The sequence below is a fragment of the Branchiostoma floridae genome, chromosome 18 (genome assembly GCF_000003815.2).
Source record: "Branchiostoma floridae strain S238N-H82 chromosome 18, Bfl_VNyyK, whole genome shotgun sequence".
In the NCBI taxonomy this organism is placed as follows: domain Eukaryota; kingdom Metazoa; phylum Chordata; class Leptocardii; order Amphioxiformes; family Branchiostomatidae; genus Branchiostoma; species Branchiostoma floridae.
The window spans coordinates 2,912,424-2,938,053 of NC_049996.1; the positions used below are offsets into that span (position 1 = coordinate 2,912,424).

The window sequence follows — 25,630 nt, forward strand, 5'->3', positions numbered from 1 at the left end:
AGATATTTTAACGTATACGGTTGTGTGGTGCATCTGACACGGTCCAAAAACGCCTCACTGCGGCCAGATGAAGTACCGCAGCAATATCATACTTGGTATTCAATGTGTCCTAACCGATAGTAGGAGCTTTGTTAGCTACATTACTAAAATTTTCTATAAAGCAGTCCCAAAATTGTTTATTTTACTGCTGAACCCCGTTTTTCACCAGTTTCCAGCCATCTACGATGCAAGGCGCGACCTACGCAGCCAGCACCGTAAAGAAAACAGAGACATCCTACGGCTGACTGAAGTACTGCAACCAGCTCTAGAAAGCTCCTTGCCCAATCAAGTGACTTTTATAAATTAAATAATCACTGATAATCACCATACAGTTTTAAAGTGTCCTAAATCGATCGAAAGAGGCTTTGCTATTGTATACTTTTGTATAAGTCAGACCCTTCAAATATACCAAGAAATGGATGTCATTTCAAGTTGATTTATCTTTATATCCCATCAATCTTGGCTTCTTTGTTATCTGTAGAATTCTGTTTACCACTGATTTCCTTTGTTTGCAATAAGCTCTCGGGCATAACCTTGCAATAAAGTTATTTTACTTACCATTAATACGTGTAAAAAGTGATACACATATGAAAATATCTAGTATCCATACTTGCACCCATGCATGCACACACAGACACAGACACACATAGACACACACTAACACAGACACACACACATTTCTACAAAAAAAGTCCTGCTGTGGCCTGTTCCCAATGCAATACTTACATTGCCTCCTTGTCAACAAAACCACTCATACATAAATTGATAAAAAGACAACAGGACAAAATGTTGGCCTTTTTCTTTGTGTAATCATAATGTACAAGGTGGTGGTTACATGATCTATGCAGGAATCAAATATTCTAAACTCTTTTCTGTTCTTGTATCACAGTGTAGCCTATGTCTGTACTTGACTTGTAGAAACATAACTTTTCAACCTTAAAAACCAAAGCATATGAAACACTTCTACAATGTAAGAGCTTGAGTTATATCATGGATGTTTTGCCTAATTAAGGCAGGCGTGGTACAATACATGTCCCATGCGTAAGATAAATTCTTTGTACCCAAAGAAACCATACAATGAAAACCTCTACATTGTAAGCAACTTTTTTTTCCTTGAGCCCAGTGTTAAAAATATAGTACTCAAAACTCGCAACAATACATATACTTTGATTATACGTGTAATCATATCCATATCACTGGATATGGGGAGATTCTTTATAATTTGTATATTTCAATGATAACAGGTCTTGATATCATCAAGAAAAAGCCAAACTTATTAAGCAATCTTTCCACCATTCCACACTGATTTTAACTTGTTAAGAAACCTTAAGACATGGTTGAAAATACAAAGAATAGTCTTAAGCAATACAGTATGTCACTGTATAATAAGAATCTACATAAGCGTAAGGAGTTAACCATTATTAATAATCATAATCCAGTCATGTTTTGGTCATTCCTAAGTTACTTATTAGATGGATATCACTGAAATTACATTATCATAGGTTCAGGTGATCAGTAAAATGTATTTTTCTTATAATATCTATATTTTTATAGCTATACAGAATGCACTTAAGCCTCTATCTGTCTGTTTTACAATGTACATACGTTCTGATACAAGAACTAACATGATCTTCAAAAAGCACATCCCTTCTTCAAATGAACCAATAAACGCACTATTGTGACAGAAACCTTAACAACCAAACATGTACGAGCAATTGCTGTTGTTTTCATCTACGGTATTCCATGACTGGTATGCAAACGACCGTTAGCAGACTACTATCAATATTCAAATTAGCAAATCAGATTACTGATTAACATGTAAATTGTTCGCATATCATCTGCTTTTTGCCTACCACTGCTTTATGGTGATGTCATCATGATTTTGACAATGTATACATTAAGACTGAATTTACTGTACTTTCCCAAATAAATGCATACCTCTATTAAACAAGTAGCTTGTTGGGTAATTTTTGGATGATCACGATTTAGTGCAAGTCATTATATTGACCACAAAACACCAGTACAATAAAATTTGAAAATGAGCAGAGCAAATATTTGAGAATATACCGTAAATGTTGTTGTGATGATCTCTAGACTAAAGTGCAATTATATTGGTATGAACTGGCTCTATATACCCATATACTCTCCAAGCAGAGGTTAGAGTCCAGATTCCTTTGGACGTTTTTTCAGGCATTTTTATCAGGCTTTCTATTACATGTATGCACCTAACAGGGCTTTCAATTCTGTCAGCCTTTCTTTTGATCTCGCTTACAAAGCAACTGTTGATGAATCCCAATAAAACACCCAAAGCAAGTTGGAGCCTAACCTCTGCTTGGAGAGTAGTCTATCCACACAAATTGAACATCGTCAACGTAGTAATAAGATATTGTTTCGCGACAAGCTGATGCCAGTTTGAAGTTCAGAGATGCTCCCTATACAGTACCGATGACGTTTCACCCACATGATGAGATGCTCCCTAGTGCCTCTGTTCGTGCCAGTTGTTGTCCATCATGGCCAACAGTTCCGGTACCACCCGGTTTAGGTCGTTGCCATGTTTGTCGAGCAGCTGTTGGTTCAGCTGGCGATTTCCGAAACCCATCTCGAAGAGTTGGTCCATGGGGGATACGCTGGTGGGAGGGGGTGGCCAGGTGGGCGTTGGGGGGGTGTAGTCACGCTCAGGGGGGATGGGGTGCTGAGGGGGGATGTATGGCTGAAACATATACAGAAAGAGATTATACATCGATAGGGGTTAGACATCCAGGTAAAAAGATACACCACAAAGCAGTTACTCGAGCAACTGGATATGATTTTGGAAACGGTCAGACTTTCTCCTATAATATTTCTCCAGCGTTACTGACGAAAGACACCGGATGGTTGTCTGAAAAATCTGACTGTTTCTAAAATCATATCCAGTAACTGCTTTTTGGTGTAGAAAGAGATTATTCTTCAAAACGATTACACAACTACCATAATAATTATAACAGTTACTGTGCTATACATCAAGTGTCATAATTTGGCTGGATATCCAAAGATTGTCACAAAATTGTAGCTTTGGCTTGGGACATCCCCTAACTAGGATGGGACGCAAAGGCGGAAGTTTCGTGTTTGAGGCAAGCTTCAAGTTGAACACATTACAGATTTGAAGTTGAACACATCAAAGATAACAAAAAGAGCCCTAACCAACCCAGTGCAGGGATAAACAAGTCCACTAGCCCTATTGTCCAGGGCAAGTGAAAGTGCTGTTCGGGCAAGTGCATGTCCTACCCCACTTGTCCGATCGGGCAAGCAAGATTTTTCCATTGATTTTAGTGCAATTTTGATATACTTGTTACTTTTTACAGTCATGACATCAAGCAATTGTCTACAGAGAATTCCATTGCTGGAAGTGAAAATGCATATACTAGTAACAGTGACATTTGAATTTTGGGCAAGTGAAAAATTGGTTCGGGCAAGTACATTTTTTATGTGCTTGCCCGATAGGACAAGTGGATTTTAGAAAACTTGTTCAACCCTGCAGTGTGAGTGGATCAAACCTTAGTCTTGGCTTTATACATCTTATACTTACTATCTAAAAATGTGTGGTGTGTTATTCCTAAAGGTTTACGGACTATGCAAAACAAAAATCTCTACCTGGTTCTGTCGACCGTTGGTACCAAACAAGGCTGTAACGATGTTGGAGGCCACGTTGATGGCCCCGTTCACAACTGCACCTCCAAACTCAGCTGCAGACAACCTGTAGATTGGTATAATTTAAAGGCGCATTATGTAACATTTTGGCCCCGAAATTGAAAATATTCTCCAGAACAAAACCTTCATGTTAATGACATGTACAACCTTTTTTCAGCTTATTTGAATCATTATTTTGCATTTCTGATGTTTGTTAACTCACGGTGCATAAGCCAGCTGCACAAGGTTTGCCATAAAGTTTCTGAAACCATCTCAAACTAGACCCTCCTTTCTAAACAATGACATACTGTACACTGGTTTGAAAGATCACAGTTTTTAAACATGTTTGTAAGGTGCAATGATGTTGAAGCCTTCTTTCCAAAACAATTTGGCATGCAATTCTATAGTGCTGATAACATACAATGTAAAGAAATGGTAGGAAAAGCTACTTTCTATATTGTCCTTATGTTACAAAATGGGCCTTTAAACATATCATATGGTGCATAGGGTATTGCCCATTCCTGTTTCAGTAGCCCTGGGCCACACAATTTTGTACAAGCACTATAAGGTCTCATTGATGAGATTCTTCTCCCCATAGACTTCTATGTTATAATTCGTGGTTTAAATGGGCGCGTTTATAATGAAGCTATGTGAAATTTCAGCAGATTTTTCATTCTATGTCGAGCACATTTACCCTATATCGTGGGAAAAAATTGCCAACGTAAACTATACGTAGGAACTTTTTTTATAGCAATTACAAACTACGATTAGTCAATCCCCACAAAAGGCACTTTTTCGCTGCTAGTGTACAACCGCACCACTCAGAACCCACGACTGTGTACCTCCGACCTAGCGCGCGGCTGCAAAACTTAACCTGCTAATGTCTTCAGTTACAAATAAGTTTTCACCGATCTAACTTTTGAGATCAGTTCCGATGGCTAAAAGGGAATTTCTCACCGCTAAAAACATGCGTCCGTGCAGCCGTTCATTTTTGGCTCGGATCTCTTTTAGGGTACCCACTCGCGGAGTAATACATCAATGAGACCATAAGCTGGGGGCTAGTCCAATGGCAGTATAGTGTGTTCAACTATCATATTTTTGCCCTAAGCACAGAAAGAGTTTCAAAAGTCTTCCACATGACGTGGCTGGGGATCGAACCCGGGCCTACCAGTTGAGAGGTAAACACACTACCCTTAGGCCAACATGCCCAGTCTAAGAATGGGATAGCAGAAATATGAAGGAGTGAAGACCTACCCGCGAGGCGTGGGAAAGACGTCCACTACGGGTCCGTCGGCATGGAACGTGGCATGTGCACCGGCTCGGTCCGAAGCACGTCTGGCATTGGTGTTGTTGTTGAGCTCGTTGTCAGCATTTGTGGAGTTCTGCTCTGTCGCATCAGTAGCTGCATAAAAGAAAGTTGGTCATGTTCTTACTGAAAACACAGATTAGCAAATGGCAAAAGTGCATTCACAGCTGATACAAGAAGACTTTAACCATTTAATTTTGTATTCACAAAGAGATTTTCATTACTTGTCTTACCAGTGCAAATTAATTCAAAATACTATCTGTTGAATATGTCTGCTCTGACAAGTAAAAAAAACTCTGAACACTTTTTTTGGTCTATAGGCTACTGCCATCTCCATTTCCATAGCCCTTGGGCCTCATAGATGTGCCCACTACTGTAACAGTAGGGAGCTTAGGCCACTAGTTGTGACATGCAAAACAAGCAAAAAAAACTACGGCTATTACAGTGGTCTGTTGTCAGTCCCATTGCTTTCAAAGAAGAAACAAGAACTTTCTCATAACTCAAACCAAAGTAGGGTTTTCCTCAACTTTTATACAGCCTCTACAATAAGGTATAAAAGCTTTATGTTTTAGGTAACTTTTTTCATTCTCTTACCAACATCCTCGGGTGGACGTTTCACTTCTGTATTCTCCACTGTGCCCTCTGATGTTTCGTGAAAGCGAGCGTCGCTTGCTGCTGCACCAATTGGGAGGTCATCTTCATCATCACTTATTTCATTGGCTCTTTCAGCTACCAATCCACTGCCTTCTTCCAGAGCTGGCATTTCATTGGCTGTCACTTCTTGAGGTGTGATTTCATTGGATACTGGCTCTGGGTCGGGTACTTCGGTCAGGAAAGCAGCAGCGTCATTGGACAAGGGCTCAGACTTCACCTGGATAACTTCATCATCATCATCATCGTCATCATCATCATCACCTGTCAGGTCTATAACCTGGATCTGATTGGCTGTTGGGGTTTGATCGACAGGTGCTGGTAAAGGTGGGAGGATGGGCTGGAACTTGTCTTGGATTCTGATGGTTCCATTTTCTGAAAAAAAGGTCATATGGAGACATGTCCTTTGAATACAATGCAAGAAAAACAGCCCAGCTGCAGTACCAAAACAAAATGCTGGGGATTTTTTTTCCAGTCAACCTAAGATTGAGGATGAAGCAGCTGGAAAATGAGCAAGGTTTGATATCCCAAAAAATCTCTCATCAGTTTTGAGATTCCAAGAGGATGTCATCCATATAATCACAGGGTTGGACAAGTTTTCTAAAATTCACTTGTCATTGGGAAAGTACATAAAACATTTGCTTGCTCGAACCATCTTTTCACTTGCCTGAATTTAGATAACATTTTGAAAATATTTTTTTCACTTCACTTTTTTCAAATTCTTTTATCATTATCTCTATTTTTCTGTATTGACCAATGCTTGATGCCATGACTGTGAAAGGTAGCAAGTATACCAAAATCTCACTCATGGAAGAATCTTACTTGTCCGATCGGGCAAGTGGGGTAGGACAGAGCACTTGCCCAATCAGCATTTTCACTTGACCTGGACAATCAGGCTAATGGACTTTTCCAAACGTGAAAAAAAATCAACATGGCCTAAATAAAAACATTCAAAAAGAATCATTCCAGGTACCTTGTACAATCTCTGGTGTTGAGCATCTTGAGTCCATACTGTCCATGGCTTCCAATGGTTCATTAGTCTGTATGGCTACGTCAGTGTTGGAGGAGAGGCTGGAACCGTCCAATGGGATCTCAGGGTTGAAGCAGTCGGGCATGGGAACCACGATGTAGTCGTCTGAGTCAACCGTGCTGTCCGATGATTGGCTGCTTGTCTCCTCATCTATTGGTTCTACAGGAAAAACAAGAGTTTACAAGAAACGTGAATAATTTCCTCAGCTTGAAAAGTCACAGCCTAACAAGGCCCTTCTTTCGCAACCAAGAGTTTTAGACAATCAAAAGCTAATGTCAAAGAAAAACTACAAATTACAATCATTATGTATAAATGCATTGCCATAAAGAAAAACTACTGCAGAGAGTCATAGAGAAATTGAAACTATACATGTATATGCAACATTTTATCTCACATTGCTTGTTAAGTACAGAAGATTTGAAAGCACTTAGGGGAAAAATTGACTTTCCAAGTGACTTCAAACCTAGACATTTAGCCCAACTACACTCAATAAACAGTTGCATTGATTGGGACGGAGAAGACAGACATGTACACTATGTACAGTTTTGACAGGTTCTTTATAGAGGAGAAATTATACTTAGGTCTTTTCCAAAAGTACAACAAACAGTGGACCACGGCTTAACATCCTATTCAAAAGACTGTGACACTTTCAAGTAGCGTGCATGTGGTGTGAGCAACACAACCAAGATTCGAACTCATGTTGATATTTGATAAATTTCAGGCAAGGTTGCTGGCCAATAGATTACACGTGACAATTTTTGGAACAGCACTGACCTTTCTTGACCTCCACCACAGCCATTCTATTCTCCACCAGCACTCCCTCTTCCATCTGCTCAACCTCTGATGTGGCGACAGCACTCGCATTCTCCTTACCGTCCACGACAACCTCGTTAATCACTTCCACAACGCTGGCCTGTGGTTGGTTGGAACTGTTCTGCTTGAAGAGTAGGTCCTCATCAATGCAAGGCAATGGGGAAATTCTGGGTGTCATATCTGTGGTGAAGAAAAAAAGGTTGAAAAGCGTTGAAACCTTAAATTTTAAGGAATTAGGTCTCAAACGTAATGGTATCTATATTTTGCGGTATTTCCTCACTCACCTGGTGTATTATGCTGTAAGGTGGTTTACAAACAAATGCAACTATACTGAGAAAATTGAATGAATGATACCTAATACTAGTAACCAATTAGACTCTAATTTAGAGTGTTGTTGGGTACACTTTAATGTCTATTGACCAATAGGAGTGTTAGTATATGTACACTATGATGTCTTCTGACCAATAGGAGTGCTGCTAGGTATATTATCATGTCTACAGATCAATAGGAATCTATACTGACTTCTAGGAGTGTTGTTGGATAGTGACCAATAGGAGTGTGGTTGGCTACACTACAATGTCTACTGACCAAAAAGAGTGCTGCTAGGTACACTATGATGTCTCCTGACAAATAGGAGTGCTGCTATATACACTATGATGTTTCCTAACCAATAGGAGTGTTGTTGGGTACATTTACTAACTATATAGGAGTGTTAATTTGGATGCATATACTGCCAATAGGAGTGTTGTTAGGTATTGTACTAACCAATAGGAGTGTTGTTGGGTATTGTACTAACCAATAGGAGTGTTGCTGGGTATTGTACTAACCAATAGGAGTGTTGTTAGGTATTGTACTAACCAATAGGAGTGTTGTTGGGTATTGTACTAACCAATAGGAGTGTTGCTGGGTATTGTACTAACCAATAGGAGTGTTGTTGGGCACATGTACTAACCAATAGGAGTGTTGCTGGGTATTGTACTAACCAATAGGAGTGTTGTTGGGCACATGTACTAACCAATAGGAGTGTTGCTGGGTATTGTACTAACCAATAGGAGTGTTGTTGGGTATTGTACTAACCAATAGGAGTGTTGTTGGGTATTGTACTAACCAATAGGAGTGTTGCTGGGTATTGTACTAACCAATAGGAGTGTTGCTGGGTATTGTACTAACCAATAGGAGTGTTGTTGGGTATTGTACTAACCAATAGGAGTGTTGCTGGGTATTGTACTAACCAATAGGAGTGTTGTTGGGCACATGTACTAACCAATAGGAGTGGTGTTGGGCACATGTACTAACCAATAGGAGTGTTGTTGGGCACATGTACTAACCAATAGGAGTGTTGCTGGGTATTGTACTAACCAATAGGAGTGTTGCTGTGTAATATACTAACCAATAGGAGTGTTGTTGGGTACATTGTCCACCTCTCTGCCCTCCCCCACATCTAACATCTCGAATGACAGCAGGTCCTGAGCTGTGAGGATGTCCACAGCACTGATGAGTGTACTACAGTCTGACGGGGGTGTCTTCAGCCGAGCCACTGCTGCAATAGCCGCCTGGGTGGCATCTGCAAAGTCTGTAACAAGAAATTTTGGATATAACAACGGTGCTTAGTGATGTCTATACATGTCCAAGATATTCAATTGCTATCTTACATTATGGTAACCATTTTTGGCAATTTTCCGAAAGATAAGTTGACAGAACAATGCATGCTTTGAGGATACAAAAGTATTGTTGTGTTTTTCTTCACTGCAAAATATAACAAAATAGACCCCTATATTTTTATAAGCTGAGGATGCAGTCTCTATGAAATAAAAGCCCTTGAACACGTGCAAGCATACACAGAGACGCACATAAATACAAAGACAGACAGACACACACACAAAGACAACATGAGCTATACAAATAGATGCACACATACACAAAGATGTGCAACTCTCACACACAAACACACACACACAAAGGTGTGCACCATACAGAGACACACACACACAAACACACACACACATGCACAACTTTCTCACCTGCATGGTCTTGATCCTCAGACTGGTCCCCATCCTCTGACTTCTGACTATCAGTTTCCACTTCAGCCTCCATAGTGGACTCTTCCTGCTCTGTTTCCTGATTGGTCGGTGCTGGTGATGCAATTTGCATATCCTGGACCATGTTGGCAGCCTCCAATACTGGCTCCAGAATCTGTACAAAGGTAAATATGCATCAGACGTTTTGATTAGCTTTTACATATAAGCTGTGACAGTGTAAAGTGCCTTTTTTAGGGAACAAAAATGAGTCCTGCTAGGGATTCAAACCCAGAACCACAAGTCCTAGACTGGGCTTCCAATTCTACTTATAAAATTTTATAAGTAGAATTAGAAGCCCAGTCTAGGACTTGTTGTGTTTTTTGCCAACCATCCTTAAAAACAAATCGATTACTGGACAAGACATTTAAAAGTCATTTCTTTATTTTATCTATCACATCTTCGTTGGTGACATTTGGGTTGTCCCTTTAGTGATGTGACTGATTTCTAAGGGATCCCAACATGGGATACAAGAAAAACCAACTAAATGACAATCATATGAAATATTCTAACTCCTGGTCTGGATTTATCTAAATTTGTTTCTAGCGGTCAGAAATCAGTGGTACAGTGATTTGTATGTTATCAGTGCCTGTTTTAAGCTGGTGATCATATCATCTATCGCTCTTTTCTTACAATGCTGAAGAGCGATGGACATCACATGAAGCATCTAGAAGTAATATCTTGATCTTATCCAGTTGTAGATGATGATTCCTTTTCAGATATACATTGCGTACTTGTGCCAAAAAAGCAGTCAGTGACACTGACAAAAACTAGTGGATGCTAGTTGAAACGCCTGACCGTTTCCAAAATCATATCCAGTTGCTTGTCTGAGTAACTGCTTTTCGGCCTATCTTATTACCTCGATGTCTAACCTTCATTGACGTATTGCGTACTTACCTCTGGTTGGTCGACAACGATGGAGCACCAGACGCGATGTCCAAAGGTGAGTCCGTGGTGCATGAGGCGCCAGTGGCTCTGGTACTCCCCTGGTCGTTCTGGTGCCTGGAACTCCACACTGATGGTCCCCTCCTCCTGGGGCTGTAGGAATGGTACCGACACCTCGCTGGGCGACACCACTGTGATGGTACCCCACATCAGGGTCAACTGTGGGTGCGAAAACAAAGATTTCTGAGCATGAAAGTTCATCTGTGTTGGTAGAATTCAGTCCCTGTGATGGTCCCCTCCTCCTGGGGCTGTAGGAATGGTACCGACACCTCGCTGGGCGACACCACTGTGATGGTACCCCACATCAGGGTCAACTGGAAAAAAACAAAGGTTTCTGAGCATGAAAGTTCATATGTGTTGGTAGAATTCAGTCCCCTCCTCCTGGGGCTGTAGGAATGGTACCGACACCTCGCTGGGCGACACCACTGTGATGGTACCCCACATCAGGGTCAACTGGAGGTGGAAAAAACACACAGATTTCTTAGCCTGAAAGTTCAGTCTGCAGAATTTAGTCTGTAGTACATGTAGGATTCAACTGAAATTCAATAATTACAACACAAAGGGAAAATGGGTCTCAATTACCCGTGGGTACAAGTACAGAAAATCTAGGTCCAGGTACAGTCCAGGTCAAGAAAATCAGGTCCAGGTTTGTTCATTTTCTAATCGGTCTAGATTCTGGTCCACTGTTGTTGTTTTTTTGTCCATTTTTTCTAGACTGCTCCAACAAGAAAAAAACTGTTTTGTACCGGTAACCAACCCTAATATTATCCATATTTTTGAATTGGGATTTTTGACTGGTATACACTACTCTTTGACATATCCAACTGCATATGTGACAATACAGTACGTTTCGGACTGCATTCAGCAAAATCAGTAGAGCCATTCACAAGTCATTATTGCTCTGAGGAAGGTGAAATTCACCAAAATGTCAATATGTTGTAAATATCTGGTTGCGAATAAAGAAAGTCTTTGCTATTCATTCATGCCATATGGTTTAACACCACATGCCAATTGCTTACTGTAATAAGGCTGAATCCGAGTCTACAGATTTCTTTTATCTTCTTCTTCCGTTAATGCCCATGATCATTACGTTGATCATTATGGCAAGTACACAAGGTACCCCAATTGTAAGTATGATCCACTCGCACCAGGAAGAACCCCTACTCTTTTCAATAAGTGCATTGGGTTCTTTAACTTGCTCAAGGTTTTTAGTCTAACCTTAGTGTTGGATGTCCAGTTTCCGGCCCCTTCGTTGCGCATGACCCAGTGCTTGGTGAATTTGGTCCCCGGCTGGACGTGAGTTCCGTCTCTCATGTTACCATCGCAGACAAACACCGCATCCATGTGACTAAAACAACAATGATAACAAAGAAATGAACAAAGGAATCTCATACCTCTGTGAAATATCTAAGAATTTTTGTAGATATTTAGGAGTTTTTTTTTACTTCTGAAAGCTTTACTTAAGTGCATTTCCAATAAATTCTGAGCTGTCTTATTATAGTAATTACTCTCATAAAATGCCCTTGCAGTTCCAGGGCAAGCTGCTAAGGGGTCAAAATACACATCACTTATTTCTTACATCACAAGCTATCTGCCACCAAAACATCAAGACCATAGCATGTCCAGGTCAAAAGATACAAAAATTGAACTTCTACTGCAGTACCAAGGTCACATACCAGGGGGCCCAATATTGAAATTCAGAATTCACCACAACATGCTACACGAGAGTCCTTGGGCAGAGAGTTCTTTTATATAGTAATAGATCTATTAAGATACAGTTGTACATGAGGTACCAAATGTTGGGTATTAGGTGTTCGTAAGTTGGATTCAAATTAGTGTCCTGCTTACTTTGTGATCTTGGGCGCTTGCACGGGTGGGGGAGGGGGTAGGGGTCGGTAGACTGGGTCACTTGTGCCCTCAACACTGGCACTGCTGGTCCGACCCCACTTCCTGTATAACAAAGTAATGGTCAATATCATTAGAGTCCAGAACATAGATTCCAGCATATGACAGTACACTTAATGACCACTTCCTGTACAACAAACATCATGATAAATACCAACATGAAAACACCGACATAAGAACATTTTCCAAAAAGGATTACTTTCTCAGGGGAGTGAAAGAGACCATTTACATCAGAGCCCGCCACCCTTCCCTCAACCGAGACGGGGGCCGATATCGACTGCCAAGCACCTTTGACCCTTTGCTGACATCACAGTTCCTGTCTGGATGTGTGACTTTTTAGGTCATTTCAACTTGAGAAGGATCAGAGGACTGATTGAAAACTTGTTGGAAAGAGCTTTATTTTGTGTACGGGTATATATAGTTTCAAATTGCAACTATGACATAATGTTGTTTACTGTCACAGATGGACTTACATTTAAATACAAGAACACTTGATGACTGATGAGTCAATTGCTCAAGTCTTGTGATCCTACCAAGTGTGACATGACCAATATGTCAAAGGTCATTGGAAGTTGGTATCTACCCCCCTACAAAGCAGCCATCTTCAACAAGACCAGATAGAGGTTAAGGGTTTGTGTTGGAAAAACTTCAACAATTTCCATTTTCCTTAATTCTACACACCTGTAGTTGAAATGCATCAGGTGAAAGTTCATTGGAAGTTGGTATCTACCCGGCCCCCCTACAAAGCAGCCATCTTCAACAACACCACAGGTTGAAGGTTTGTGTTGGAAAAACTTCAACTTTTTCCATTTTCCTTAATTCTACACACCTGTAGTTCATTGGAAGTTGGTATCTACCCCCAAACAAAGCAGCCTTCTTCAACAAGACCAGAGGTTCATGGTTCATTGTTTTCAACTTCAACTTTTTCCATTTTCTTTAATTCTACACACCTGTAGTTGAACTGGGGCCACCCTCCTTCCAGACGCCTCTTCTGCTCTTCCTTGAGCTTCTTACGCTCTTCCTTAAGGCGTTGTCGCTCTTCCTTGAGCTTGCGTCTCTCCTCCTTCAACTCCTTGGCTTTCATCTCCTTGATCTTCTTGCACTCCTCGCGCACGCGGGCCTCGTGAACGGGCTTGGCGGGAGACGGGACGACCGCTTCTCTTGTTTCGCTCGCAGGCTTTGCGCTCGCCACTGGAGTTTCACTACAAGAAACAACAATATCCAGTTGGTATTTGGTTCTTGTTGAAAATTGATTGAGTGAGTGCATATCTTATTACCTGGAGATATAACTTTTATTTGTGTAACAACATTTTATATTAGGAAAATTGATATTGCTATGTTTTAAATAACTTAATCATGTTTGTTGTGGTACTACATGTATGTCTCTTTTAGGCTGTATGGATAAGAAATTTTAAATCTCTTCTCCAACTCTTTGTGAATTGTGATGAGGGGGGATACAAGCATTAAGTCACATTTAGGGCTACATCCTTTCCACTAGAGCGCCACCTTGCAGTTGGAAGCAGAACTGTTCAGTATTGCCTTAGGAAAATAGTAGATTAAGACTACCACGATGTTGATTTCTGATTGATATGAGTTATGTACAAAGAGCCATAAAATACCAGTAACTAGGATACTGTACGTCTAGTAACTTGATTACCACATGACTTAAGAAATACAAAATGCCATTATGGTAATTTTTATGTTTATATTAACTGCAGTACAGAGTAATATGTGGAGACTGCTTGCCCAATTTTGATGTCATAAATGTTGTTCATTTAATTTATCTATCAAGATTCTCAGATACAGTTGAAGGTATGGCGAACAAGTGTTTCTTGTTAGAAGATGCCTTTGTTTTGTCACAAATAACAGGTTAACTGTTTGAAGGCATACTTTCATTAAACCCATCCCTTCTCAAAGAGGAAAGTTTGGCCTCATGAACCCTGGAAATAAAGTTGTGTAACAAACAAAAGATTGCAGATTGAAGATTGTGTACAAAACACCAAGGGTCGACTCTCAAATCTTGTACAAACAAGTAGGATTGTTATCCATTACACCAAGGCATGCTCTAGCCATTTGAACTGTTAAGATATTACCTCTGCACGGTCTCCTCTGCTTCGTCCCGGTACAGTGAGTTCTTGAGGAGCGGCACCATCTTGCCGTTCTTCCGGCCGGCGCCGAAGGCAGGTGTGCGCATCTTCAGGAACACGTGAGTGGGGGTGTGAGCAGTGACCTGCTCACATGCCTCGCACAGGTCAAAATCACTGCAGTTCCTGTATGAATGAATATTTTGTTTAGTAAATATAAAATACAAAACAATTATATCTGTGAACCACTGGAGAAAAAAACGTTCTTGCACAAAAAGTGTTTTTTGCTCATTCCAGTCATGAACAGTAATAGTGGGGGCATACAAACTCAGTCACATTTTAGACCACATTCTTCACATTGCAGCAGAGACACCTAGCTGCAGTGTGAAGAACAACAGCTACTACTTGTCATTATTGGAAGGTGATAGACGGTTGATGAAGCATTGGCTTAAACACTTGGTTGTGTACAGAGTCTCTACAAACTATCAATATGCTAGTGATAGATTGATTCCATAGCCCTGCCCACCTCCATGAAATTGTTGAAATGCAAAATAAAAAGTTAACATTAAAATGACACTCTTTCATTGGTTGAACTGCTAACTGCAAAGCTATCATTGGCTGAACTACTAATTGTGATAGGCAATCAGGATGTGTAATTTTTATTACGGTATTGGATTAAGATATATTCCTTGTACTTGTCAGTAATGGATTGGTTCTACATACGCGCACTTGTAGCGTATCCCGACAATGATCTGTTCACACTGGTCACAGATGATTCCTGTATGAACATAGGCAGCTGAGCCTGTAGGGAAAAAAAATCACAATGTCATTGTTGTGAGCTTTACCAAAGTACAAAAGCTTAGAGTTGTAAGTTATAAGATACAGTAACTGTAAATGCAGAAACTTTCGCAGTGGTTTAATGTTCACTGTTTTTGCGGTGGCCCCTTCACCGCGAATTTAAAACCACCGCAAACATTTTTCCACGGAAGTAAGAGACTACAGTGCATGGTGCTACCGCGAACTGAAAACCCCTGCGAACAGTCCTTTTCCCTGCTACTGCGAAATTAAATCCCTGCGAACTTAAAGGCATTTACAGTATGCAATACAATAGTTACTGATAAATCAAAATCAGTTACTGGATAAGTTCCAGACAGTGATTTCAGATTCTGGTTCAGTCACAGTTAAAAGTCTACTGTCCAACACATCTGTTTAGGAAAGTTAAATCCAGTAGCCTATCGTGATACTATCGCAAACTCAAAACCACTGAGTACAGCCCATTTTCTCCTACTTTCACTGCAAACTGAAATGAATTTACAGTATTTTGAGTGGAAGAGTTAAGAGCGATGCAGGATGTTAGCCCATTGCATTACGTGCCTGTGATACACCTACCATTTGTTTCCAGATTTGCAGGCACTGGAACGGCTGTGCCTGGGACAGGAGGAGGGGATGAAGGCCCCTCCAGGCTCCCTGGGGAGGAGTTGGTTTCCTTGATGCTCCTTAGCACCTCCATGGTGATCTCCTTCCCAGTTTCCTCTTTGAACTAAAAGAAGTAAAAACAGGATAATTTGAATAATCGTTGTAGAACAAGTTACCCCCCCCTCTCCCAAATATGTAGATCTACATGTTGTATCTTTATTACATTATTGCATCTGTGTATACCCTTGCAATAAATCTTTGGGTTGGCAATAGTTTGGAAATAAAGATATAAACAAGAAAGTTAACATTCACAAGCAAAATACAAGTTATGTACAGCCTAACTACTGTTTTGTTTATTCTTACTCTGCACATTAATGTGTAAGGTGACCAGCTCCTCAAGATCTGTCCTGCCACTTGCTACATATAAAATGTAATTGAACACTATAGGGTATGCGTTACACTTTCAGTAACAATGGTTGCAAGTCATTAACCTTTAACTTGTTTGGAACAGTTGAAAAGAGAAGGAAGAAACAGAAGAAAGAAAACAATAACATTATGTTTCCCTTATAATATGAATAAAAACTTTTTAAAAATCTCACCTCTTTCATGAAGTCCACAAACCACTTTGGAGGCTTCTCACTGTCGGGGAGGCTCTGTGAGCGCATCAGGCAACGTGCCACGTGCATCCGCCCATCTGCTTGGTCAGCCTAGGGATCACAAATGAAAGACAGTCACTACAGGTCTAACACATTGTATAACTTGTATTTCAGTCCAAAATCGATTAAAATTTGTGGAGCGGAATAGCTTAGGGGCTTAGGCTAGCAGACTCAAGATTGTGTGGTTACAGGTTCAATGTCTGGCATTCCTGGCTAGATGTTAATCAATGTCCTTTGGAAGGGCACTTAACACGACTTTCCTCACTCCAACCAGGTGTAGAAGTAGGTACTTGACTTCAGTTGGGGAGGTAAAACTTTTACCTCCCCTACTGAAGTCAAGTACCTACAAAGCCTATCTCTTCCCTTCTACCACCTTTTACTAAAAGGACTAATGTCTACTAGTAGGCAGATTTACCAGTGGCATAAGACAAATTTAGTATCAAAGAGTCATCAGCCTCAGGTAGCCAAACACACTCCTAGGCCAGCTTCACTCCTCTGGCAGCTTTTGATACTATCTTGTGCTACCGTAGAATCTGCTTGAAGATTATAAGAGCTCAGACTACCTTTAACCTTTTCAGAGGTATAAAAGCTCCGCCCTTGTAGTGTTGCCAAAAAAACTTTGCAAAAACCATTACGACACAACTAACCACCTACCCCATCACCAACCTGTGGACCGATGAGAGCCGCCATCTTGGCGGCCCGCGTCGCGCCCATGCTCTCTACAAGGCTGGCGTAGTAACTCTTGGCCTTCCGCTTGCAAACACGGGACCTCGGAATGTCTGTCTTGGACGGTCGCGGGAGTCCAGACACGGAAGGTAGCACCTCCTATTGGTCACATGGGATAAAGGATAAAGCTATGGCATGATATGCATAATTAATGAGGAAACACTACACTGCTGTATTCAAATGAAACATGCACAGGTTTGGGGTGATTTCAAGCTGACAAAGTTTAGAGAACTGATTGAAAACGTGTTGGTAAGAACTTTTTTGTGTACAGAAATAACGTATTTGAAGAAGACACTGTTATTCTTTGGTATCACTCAGGTAATCGTGGGCAGGTTAGGGAATGGTGGTTGGTTCAAGGGACATTTTTTGGTAGGGGCGCGATTGGTCACTAAAGTCGTTTGTAATGACTACCAAATCTCTACTTTGCTCATTATTTTCCTGGACCGTATCGTTATCAAAGCGACAAAACACATGAAATCCTGTCGATATAATCTGTTAATTTTCTAATCAGTCCAATATCCGGTCCACGGATTTTTTCAGGTCCATTTTCTTCCGGACTAGTCTATAACAGATAAAGTCTTGTATGGGTACACCGTGCTAATAGGCTTACAATTGTAACTCTTTGGGAAAGTACCTATAAGCTGTGAGAATACTTATTAGCTAACACTTCTGTACTAAAGTCTACATTTACCTGTCCAAGCTGGGCCCCATCAGGCAGTTTTTGCAGCTCCTCGGGGGTCTTGCTGTATGTATGGTCGGTAACAGTGATGTCAGGTGTAACACTGTCCATCTGCACAGGTATTGGGGTGTCTAAAAACAGCTGGTATGGAGTTCTGCTCCCACTTTTATCCTATTGGTTGAAGAAAATGAAGTTAAACACTAGGGTTCTAGCCAGCATCGGAATTTGACGGAATTTTGACAATGGGACCGACAAATACTTGTACTGTAAATGCATTTAAGTTCGCGGGGATTTAATTTTGCGGTAGCGGGAAAAATGACTTTTCGCAGTGGTTTTAATTTCGCATTAACACCATCGACTGCAGTCTAATACCTTGATAGAAAAATGTTTGCGGTGGATTTATGTTCACGGTGAAGTGGTCGCCACAAAAACCGCGAACATTAATCCACTGCGAGCATTTCTGCATTTACAGTATTCCGTCCTCTGTGTCGGACAAAAATCAGCATGAAAGACATTGATGACACCAAGCTGAGTCTACCAGCAAAATTTCACCCACAAAATAAATGAAATATAAATGAAATATATAGCATTTCTGAGGGTCTAGATTTCACAATTCTCCTGGGGGAGCATGCCCTGGACCCCTCTGGACCGTAGTGCCTACATGTACATATCAATTTCATACAGATTGCCTCCTCCAGAATATTTCCACTTTTATCGCTCTAACATTGCTATAGGTTGCCTACACTCATTCACTCTTTGGCAACATATAAGAACCATTGAATCCCAATCCTGATTTTTTTTCATTCTGCAAAATTGCAGATTCTTTTATTTTTCTTCTGCAATCTTGTAAATCCTTCTGCAAATTGCAGATGGGTATTTCGAAAATAGAGTGAGAGAATGAAGAATTACAGTAATGCTATGCATTCCAAAACTAGATATGATTTAAATGCAGGGCATTATCAGGTTGAGACGGATGTTTGGAACCATGTGTGTTTGCAGAAAATATTTTCGAATTGCAGAAGAAAATTTTGACAATCTGCAATATTGCAGAACACCGGAAAAATGTATTTCGACCACTGCGTACCATGGATTCTTCTCCTTCCTTGTTGTCAGTAGGAGTGGCCTTCTGTTTCTGCTTGTCCGTCCGCTCAAATGTTCTCATGACACCTTCAAACGTTCGCTGTTCACGTGTCTGCAACGAAGGAAAAAATTCTAAGGCACATTCTTGTAAGATACGTTGTAGAGTTCTACAAACATAATGAAATCATAAGATAAGTCGTGGTGGAAAGCTATTTCTTGCTTCTTTCCTAATATGAAAAGCTTCCTCAAAGGAAAAGGAAAGTAATCTCGATCCAGTTTTAGCTCACTGAAGTCTTCCACTGGTCATGACAGAGAGAACAGACGTTATGTACAGGATTTACTGGCTCATTGTACTGGGGAAATTCCCCTAGCTCTTTTTGACAAGCACAATGGACAACAGCTTAACGTTACGACATAAGGACTGCAACCTTTTCCGGTAGCGTGCATGTCGGGTGAGTGACACAGCCGGAATCAAACTCACGGATTCTAGTTTCCATCTATACAGTAGAAACTGCATAACTGCACGGCCAATTTGCCAGTGAATATCATGCAATTATCCGGCTGATGTAATAATGCAAAGTTATCCAGCTGGACCACACTGATTTGGGATTTGGGATCTTCGTGCAGTTAAGAGAAGTGTGCGTTAATCAGTTGTGCAATTAACTAGCTTCTACTGTACATGTATATTGTACACCAACCTTAGTTTTAGTCTTGTCAGCTTGTGGTTGCTCTTCGATAGGTTTGGGGAATTCGCTCAGTTTGGTCGGCTCGTCGGTCACGAGAACAAGCTCGGGGACTGGCGCGGGCTGGTCGGGAATGGATGCCACTTCTTCGTGTACCGACGAGCCGTCGTCGCGACTGATACTGTTCTCAGGCGGTGTACGCAGAGTTTCCACCACTTGCACGGACAGGACGTCGTTACCGTTGCGGGCGCATTTCAGCGCTTCTTCCAACTCGACTGCAAGGGAATATGGGATAGTTTTGAATTTCATGTTTTCTCTTTACCGTAATTACAATATACAGTCAAACCTGCCCAAGCGACCACCTCTTCTCAGCGACCACCTGGCCATTTCGACCGCTTTTTTCCCCATCGACTTAAGCATTAAGCGACCTTTTCTCAACGACCACCTGGCCAACGCGACCGCGACCGGCCCAAATTGGGACCATAACGACCGCATCATTTTTAAAATTGACGTTTTCATCGATTTTTTTATGATAACTAGCGCGATTTTGTGCCGAAATCGGCCAGTTTGCGTCGGATTCTAGAATAAAGATGGCGGCGGAAGTTTTTTTTTTTTTTAAATCTATATCATTATAAAGTGAACGAATGCTGAAACGTATACAGCCTCATACTTTTTAAACAAAGATCTGTGTAGCTCATACCTTTTTAAGATAGATCTGTGTGAGTGAGTTTGTCCAACTGTACTATACATTCACCCGTGGGTAAGTACACCATCGGGACGTACCGGACATCGAATTCGAAAGGTACACCGTAGTTATTTCAGATACGGCGATCAAGAACACAGCGACGCATAAAGGCTTGTATGGTAACTGACCGCATCAAAGTTCCCTTACTGTCTAAAACGCTAGTGACAGTACTAGTGTGAAATATTGAGCTTTAAAATACTGTTTCGTATAAAAGCTTGATGATAAAAGCTTGGGGTTAAATTTAAAATTTACATCTGACATTAAAGACCTCGTTTCTTTGCCTGCGTGCAGAGTGCTTGCTATTTGCCATTAAACACAACGGAAACCGTTTATACTTTGCATCGGGCATGTTTTGAGTCGATACTCTTCTCAGCGACCACCTGTCCAAATCGACCGCTTTATCCCGGTCCCCCGGGTGGTCATCTTGGGCAGGTTTGACTGTACTATGTGATTTTTGCTTTTGAGGCAATATATAATGGATACTTAACAGAGCTAGCTGTGACCGGAATATGGATTTCACTTAATTGGCCTCATTAACTTAATTACAATTAATGGACCAGAAGATTAAGTACATTAAATTTACATCTGGGAAATACACAATGTCATACACATACTGAAAGATATTAATAAACAATTGACAAAAAGAAAGCATGTTGAATTTACATCTAAGAACATACAATATCATTGTGGCACAATTCAAACATTTTGGAATTTCAGTTAGAAATACCAATCAATCAATGCATGTAATACTCCTCTTTTAGCCAAGTAACGTAACTAAAATGCAAAAATTACAATTCATAATATCTAAAAAATTGATTGGTGACTTACCTTGGCTGTTAATGCACACCTGCAAAAGACAATGACAAGGTGTCATTTATATGCAAGTCACATGACATCGTACAGATAACAGAAACAATGGTATTTGTTATGACTTATGTTGTATGACATGAACATTCAAAGCCTGTTAAGATATGAAAAAAATACAAGATTGCATTGTGATGTCTACCTGAATCTATTCTAACCCACACTGAGCATAGAAGCATATATACAAGTCATGGAACTTTGTTAACCCTCTGCTCAGTTAACAAAACAGCTAAAATTTTTTCAGTCATTTTCTTTTTTAAGTGTTTTTGAACTTGAACCTTTGAATTTGATTTGAAGTGCCACCAGAAGAGTCCATTCTCACATGAGAATTGCCTCTTCTTACAATACACATTTGGAACAAATAAACCATTTTTGATTAATCAATTGATCGTTTATCGATAATTGATTGTTGATTAGGTTGGGGATGGGTGAAAAATGCTGCATATGCTTGCAAATGTTGCATGTCTAGTTTGAATTAATCGACAAATTGTAAAAATCCGCCTTTCCGCCAATGCTGTCTGCTAGGTCAAATTGTTGTCTACAGACAATGTTGAATGGTAATTACATGCACAAGTACTGTAAACTCCTTTAACTTTTTCAAGTTTAAGTTTGCTATACTTCAATTTTGGGACACAGAAAAACTTATAGAATTTTGCTTGTCATTGAAGTCGAGGCTCAAACGCAATGGAAAACAGAACACAATTTTGCAGTGAGACATCACCAAAACTGCAACGTTACAACGTGAATATAAACCCATGGCATACATTTTGAGATCTACAGTACAAAGTATGATGTCATCATATGACTCATTGTCATATCTTTGCAGGTGTGTGTGCAGGTGACAAATGGACTCATGACAGTTTCCAACAATTGACTCACATGTAACAAAGTTCAATTGTCTGTAAGAGACAATGGATATAGGGAAAGTCTCACCTGGAATAACCCCCCAACCCCCATGTATCTTTTCCTTTGATATTTCAGATTGTGTGTGATGTTTAAAACACAAGACTTTATGCAACTTATCTGTTGTTTTTCTGACATTTGACCAAGCGGTACAGAGTTCAGATCTCGTTTAAATACCCCAATGACATTATGTGCTTGAGAAAGGCAATAACAATTTCCTCACTTCACTCAGGTAAAAATTGAGTTCCTTGGATATTTCATTGAATATACTAGTATACGCCCGTGTTTGAGGAGTGCCATACCTCAAGCATGTAAAAGAACCCACCACATTTATCGAAAAGAGTAGGGGTCCTTCCCGGTGTGAGTGGATCAAATAATTCTGTCTGGATATACAGCTTGTACTGTTCAGTACAAACCTGGTTTGTTACAACATGTGGCGATTCACCGGGTATGCAATATAAAAGTAACAAACTTTTCTTTCAACCAGAAGTGCTAAATATATACTTACTAAGTCTTATAATAAACCAGCTACCCAGACTTTTGAGCATTTTACATGACACAGGATACCAGAATCACAACATTTGCTTTTGACCTTTGATACCACTTAGATAACAATGGAACAATTACTGAAAGGTTGTATAATTATCAATATTAATGATGCATAACCGTTTAGCTTCATTACACTTTCTGTAGTCCAAACTGCCAAAATTTGGGGCAAAATGGAAAAATAAATTATGTGATCATGGAAAAATGCATGACATCATATGCAAGCCTTAGGAAAATGAAGTTGCTGGATTGCTAGAATACACCATTTTCCCACTAGAAGTTAGAACTTCCATTTTTTAAAATAGTTTTTAATCAATTAGATTCATTATGTATTTTGCTATTCTTCATTTATTGTTTTACAGGAGTTATGTGCAATTAGTTTATCATTTAAACTTATCCAAGCCATTCAATTAAAAAACACAAAGCTTGCTGCAGTACCGTAGGAAAACGCTAGACACACTGTTTTTGAAGTTGGACTTCCTTTCCACAACCACTACACACCTACCAAAAATCAGAAAGGTTCATCCACAATTTCTGGAGTTATATGCTGTTGACCTACATATAGACCCGTCACCCTTTGGGATAACCGAAAACATACCCTTTTTGGCGAAGAGAATAATATAACCAACCTCTCTTAAGGCCTCAAAACTGCAATGGCACTACCTAATCTTTTTACACATACAGACCAAATCAAATTTTTGGCGCTGCTTGGAAAAAAATGAAATCAGTTTGTTGCCTAGATGAAAGGCATACCGGTATGCTATAGGGCACAAGTGAGTCTGTCATGTTTCCGTCTTGGTATTTCGATCGGTATTTGTACAAAATTTAATGCAAGAAACTATTTGCAAGGCATTTATAAACAATTCCTTTGGGAGTTGACTAATTTGCATATCCTAGACATTTCAGAATTACTCAAATTTGTCAGAAATATGTTACTGTCATTAGCTTTTTTTAAAATCTAAAATATAACAAATATAACAACTTGAGGCTTTGAAACATAATTTTGCAATTGATCATGTTTACTTCATAGTGCAAAAATATGCTGTATTTTGCATAATATTTTTTAACATGTAATTCCTATTTCTTTTTTAACATCACACCCCTTCCCCCAAAACACAAATACATTTACCCCCCTCCCCCTTTCTCCAATTATTTACACTGAATAAAAAGCCTTACGCAACCCCGAAACACGCCACAAAAGCAAGAAAACATTAACCACAGCCACAGAAATACACTTGCCATTCTTAAGATCTACCTTAAAACAAGACAAAATGATAAAATAGTCGACGAAATACTCCATTTTATACCTAGAATTCTGCAGGAATTTGTTTTAAAGAGCCCAACACAAAAACATCTCAACAACATCGGCCATGAAAAAAAATAATGTTTACCTGATCGTTTTCTTCATCCGTGTAGGTCACTTTAATTTCTTCTCCACAGTTCACCTTGAGCTGAAATAAAGATTTTAAAACACGTTACACCTTTTAGAAACTCTTAATTTAGATGTCATTGCGTAAAGAAATGAAAATCTGAGGGAATTTTGGACGATATTTTCGTGAAGAAAGGAACGTCCACATACCAACATGTCGACGGTTTCCCAAGTGGTGGCGTAAGAGACGTGAAAAACGTTGCATTCGCCGTTAAAATCGACGTTTAGGACGTATGTCTCCGCCATGATGTCTTCCCGGGGTTGTCAGCTGTCTCTTGAGCCACTAAAGTGGCGAAAAAAGCCGACAAAAAAGGGTAAAAACTTCGCGTTTTTCTCGTCCCTTTCCTTTTTCGTTCAGGGTTGTTTTCCTCAGGCCTTTTCACAACCCTATCACGTGATGCACCTCCGCGTCACACAAAATAGTATAAAACGTATAATCAATATTTTTGCATTTTATCGACCATATCTGTACAATAGTTTAGCAACAACTCCACTCTTTAATAGATAGACATAAATATGGCCTATTTCTAGGATTTTAGATTTGTTCTTAAGTGATCATACGCACGGCGGAAGGATATTTTTGTAGAAGAATGGTGTTTTTCTGTGACGTAATGTGTATAGTCTATATTTAGTGCGCTGTCATCAGCTGACTGTAGCATCGTCATCCTTGTCTCCAAGCAGATATTTAAAAAAAGGAAATTTAGATCTTAACACACTCATTTGATGAGTGACTCGTAATTGAAAAAAAAACGGGACAAAATTCTCCTCTAAAATATTCAAGCAGATATTGGGAGTTCGGCAACATCACTGTAAACAAAAGACTCTGCAACCAATAATTAATAGCAATATCTCGAGATTGTAACTACTTTTTAAAATCAAATAATCTTTTTTTATCTATAATTCTATTATTTTTATCCAAGGAACAATGCTAAGTCGAGGATTGATATTTTGTCAATACCAGCATTCGTCTTCGTAACCAATGACATATTATTAAACTATAATTTTCTCCGAGCAGATATTCGAAAAATTGCTGTTTTATGACTCAAATGATTCCCTGGCAGACACATTATTTAGCATGTAATCTTTTACGTAAGAAATCATTTGTTTTGTTGCTATTCGCGTCCATGGTTTTTACTTCAATTCTGATATTCAGCAGGACTTTGTCAAAGCTGTACTTTAAAAGTATATCGCTAGAGGCCCCTTCTGAACGGCCTTCGCCGTGTCAAATCCAACAACGCTAATAACAGCAACTGGCAGTCATCATCAGAAAATCGTGGATGCGCGAGAAAACTTATAGCGAGCAGAGGCACTTATATTTCAATTCCAAGGTTTTACTACTAACTTTATCTTCACAAAGAAGGTTCTATTTTGTGTGCCGTTCTTGTGTGT

The 25,630-nt window shown here is 39.9% G+C and overlaps 2 protein-coding genes across 4 annotated transcripts; both read right to left on the reverse strand.

Moving 5' to 3' along the window:
• Positions 1–823: 823 nt before the first annotated feature.
• Positions 824–10,850, reverse strand: LOC118406102 (next to BRCA1 gene 1 protein-like). Of its 2 annotated transcripts, XM_035805969.1 has the most exons (10): positions 10,768–10,850; positions 10,478–10,612; positions 9,527–9,698; positions 8,896–9,078; positions 7,467–7,685; positions 6,636–6,851; positions 5,606–6,037; positions 4,960–5,107; positions 3,670–3,772; positions 824–2,749 (listed from the first exon to the last, which is right to left on the reverse strand). In XM_035805969.1, the coding sequence occupies exons 1-10, from the start codon at positions 10,828–10,830 to the stop codon at positions 2,516–2,518; spliced, it is 1,905 nt and encodes a 634-aa protein (XP_035661862.1). In that variant the 5' UTR covers positions 10,831–10,850; the 3' UTR covers positions 824–2,515. The 2 variants fall into 2 exon arrangements, with proteins under 2 accessions (XP_035661862.1, XP_035661861.1); XM_035805968.1 differs by lacking the exon at positions 10,768–10,850 and having other exon boundaries at positions 10,478–10,715.
• An 8-nt stretch (positions 10,851–10,858) lies between these two features.
• Positions 10,859–24,651, reverse strand: LOC118406101 (next to BRCA1 gene 1 protein-like). 2 transcript variants are annotated; one of them, XM_035805967.1, is made up of 15 exons: positions 24,392–24,651; positions 24,204–24,263; positions 21,328–21,346; positions 19,770–20,029; positions 19,076–19,183; positions 18,004–18,162; positions 17,253–17,411; positions 16,530–16,637; positions 15,904–16,054; positions 15,238–15,316; positions 14,524–14,700; positions 13,381–13,632; positions 12,374–12,475; positions 11,744–11,873; positions 10,859–10,978 (listed from the first exon to the last, which is right to left on the reverse strand). In XM_035805967.1, exons 1-15 carry the CDS (start codon positions 24,485–24,487, stop codon positions 10,874–10,876), a joined length of 1,965 nt encoding a protein of 654 aa, XP_035661860.1. In that variant the 5' UTR covers positions 24,488–24,651; the 3' UTR covers positions 10,859–10,873. The 2 variants fall into 2 exon arrangements, with proteins under 2 accessions (XP_035661860.1, XP_035661859.1); XM_035805966.1 differs by having other exon boundaries at positions 17,241–17,411; positions 24,392–24,650.
• Positions 24,652–25,630: the final 979 nt, after the last annotated feature.

Excerpts from the sequence above, each read along its gene's own strand:
- LOC118406102 (XM_035805969.1), bottom strand. The coding sequence starts at position 10,830 with ATGTGGGGTACCATCACAGTGGTGTCGCCCAGCGAGGTGTCGGTACCA. Across the intron at positions 9,699-10,477 it reads TCGTTGTCGACCAACCAGAG|ATTCTGGAGCCAGTATTGGA; the intron begins GTAAGTACGCAA and ends ACCTTTGTACAG. Across the intron at positions 7,686-8,895 it reads ACCCAACAACACTCCTATTG|ATATGACACCCAGAATTTCC; the intron begins GTTAGTATATTA and ends TCTTCACCACAG.
- LOC118406101 (XM_035805966.1), bottom strand. The coding sequence starts at position 24,487 with ATGGCGGAGACATACGTCCTAAACGTCGATTTTAACGGCGAATGCAAC. Across the intron at positions 15,317-15,903 it reads TGCAAATCTGGAAACAAATG|GCTCAGCTGCCTATGTTCAT; the intron begins GTAGGTGTATCA and ends TTTTCCCTACAG. Across the intron at positions 10,979-11,743 it reads ACTGGACATCCAACACTAAG|TTGACCCTGATGTGGGGTAC; the intron begins GTTAGACTAAAA and ends TTCCACCTCCAG.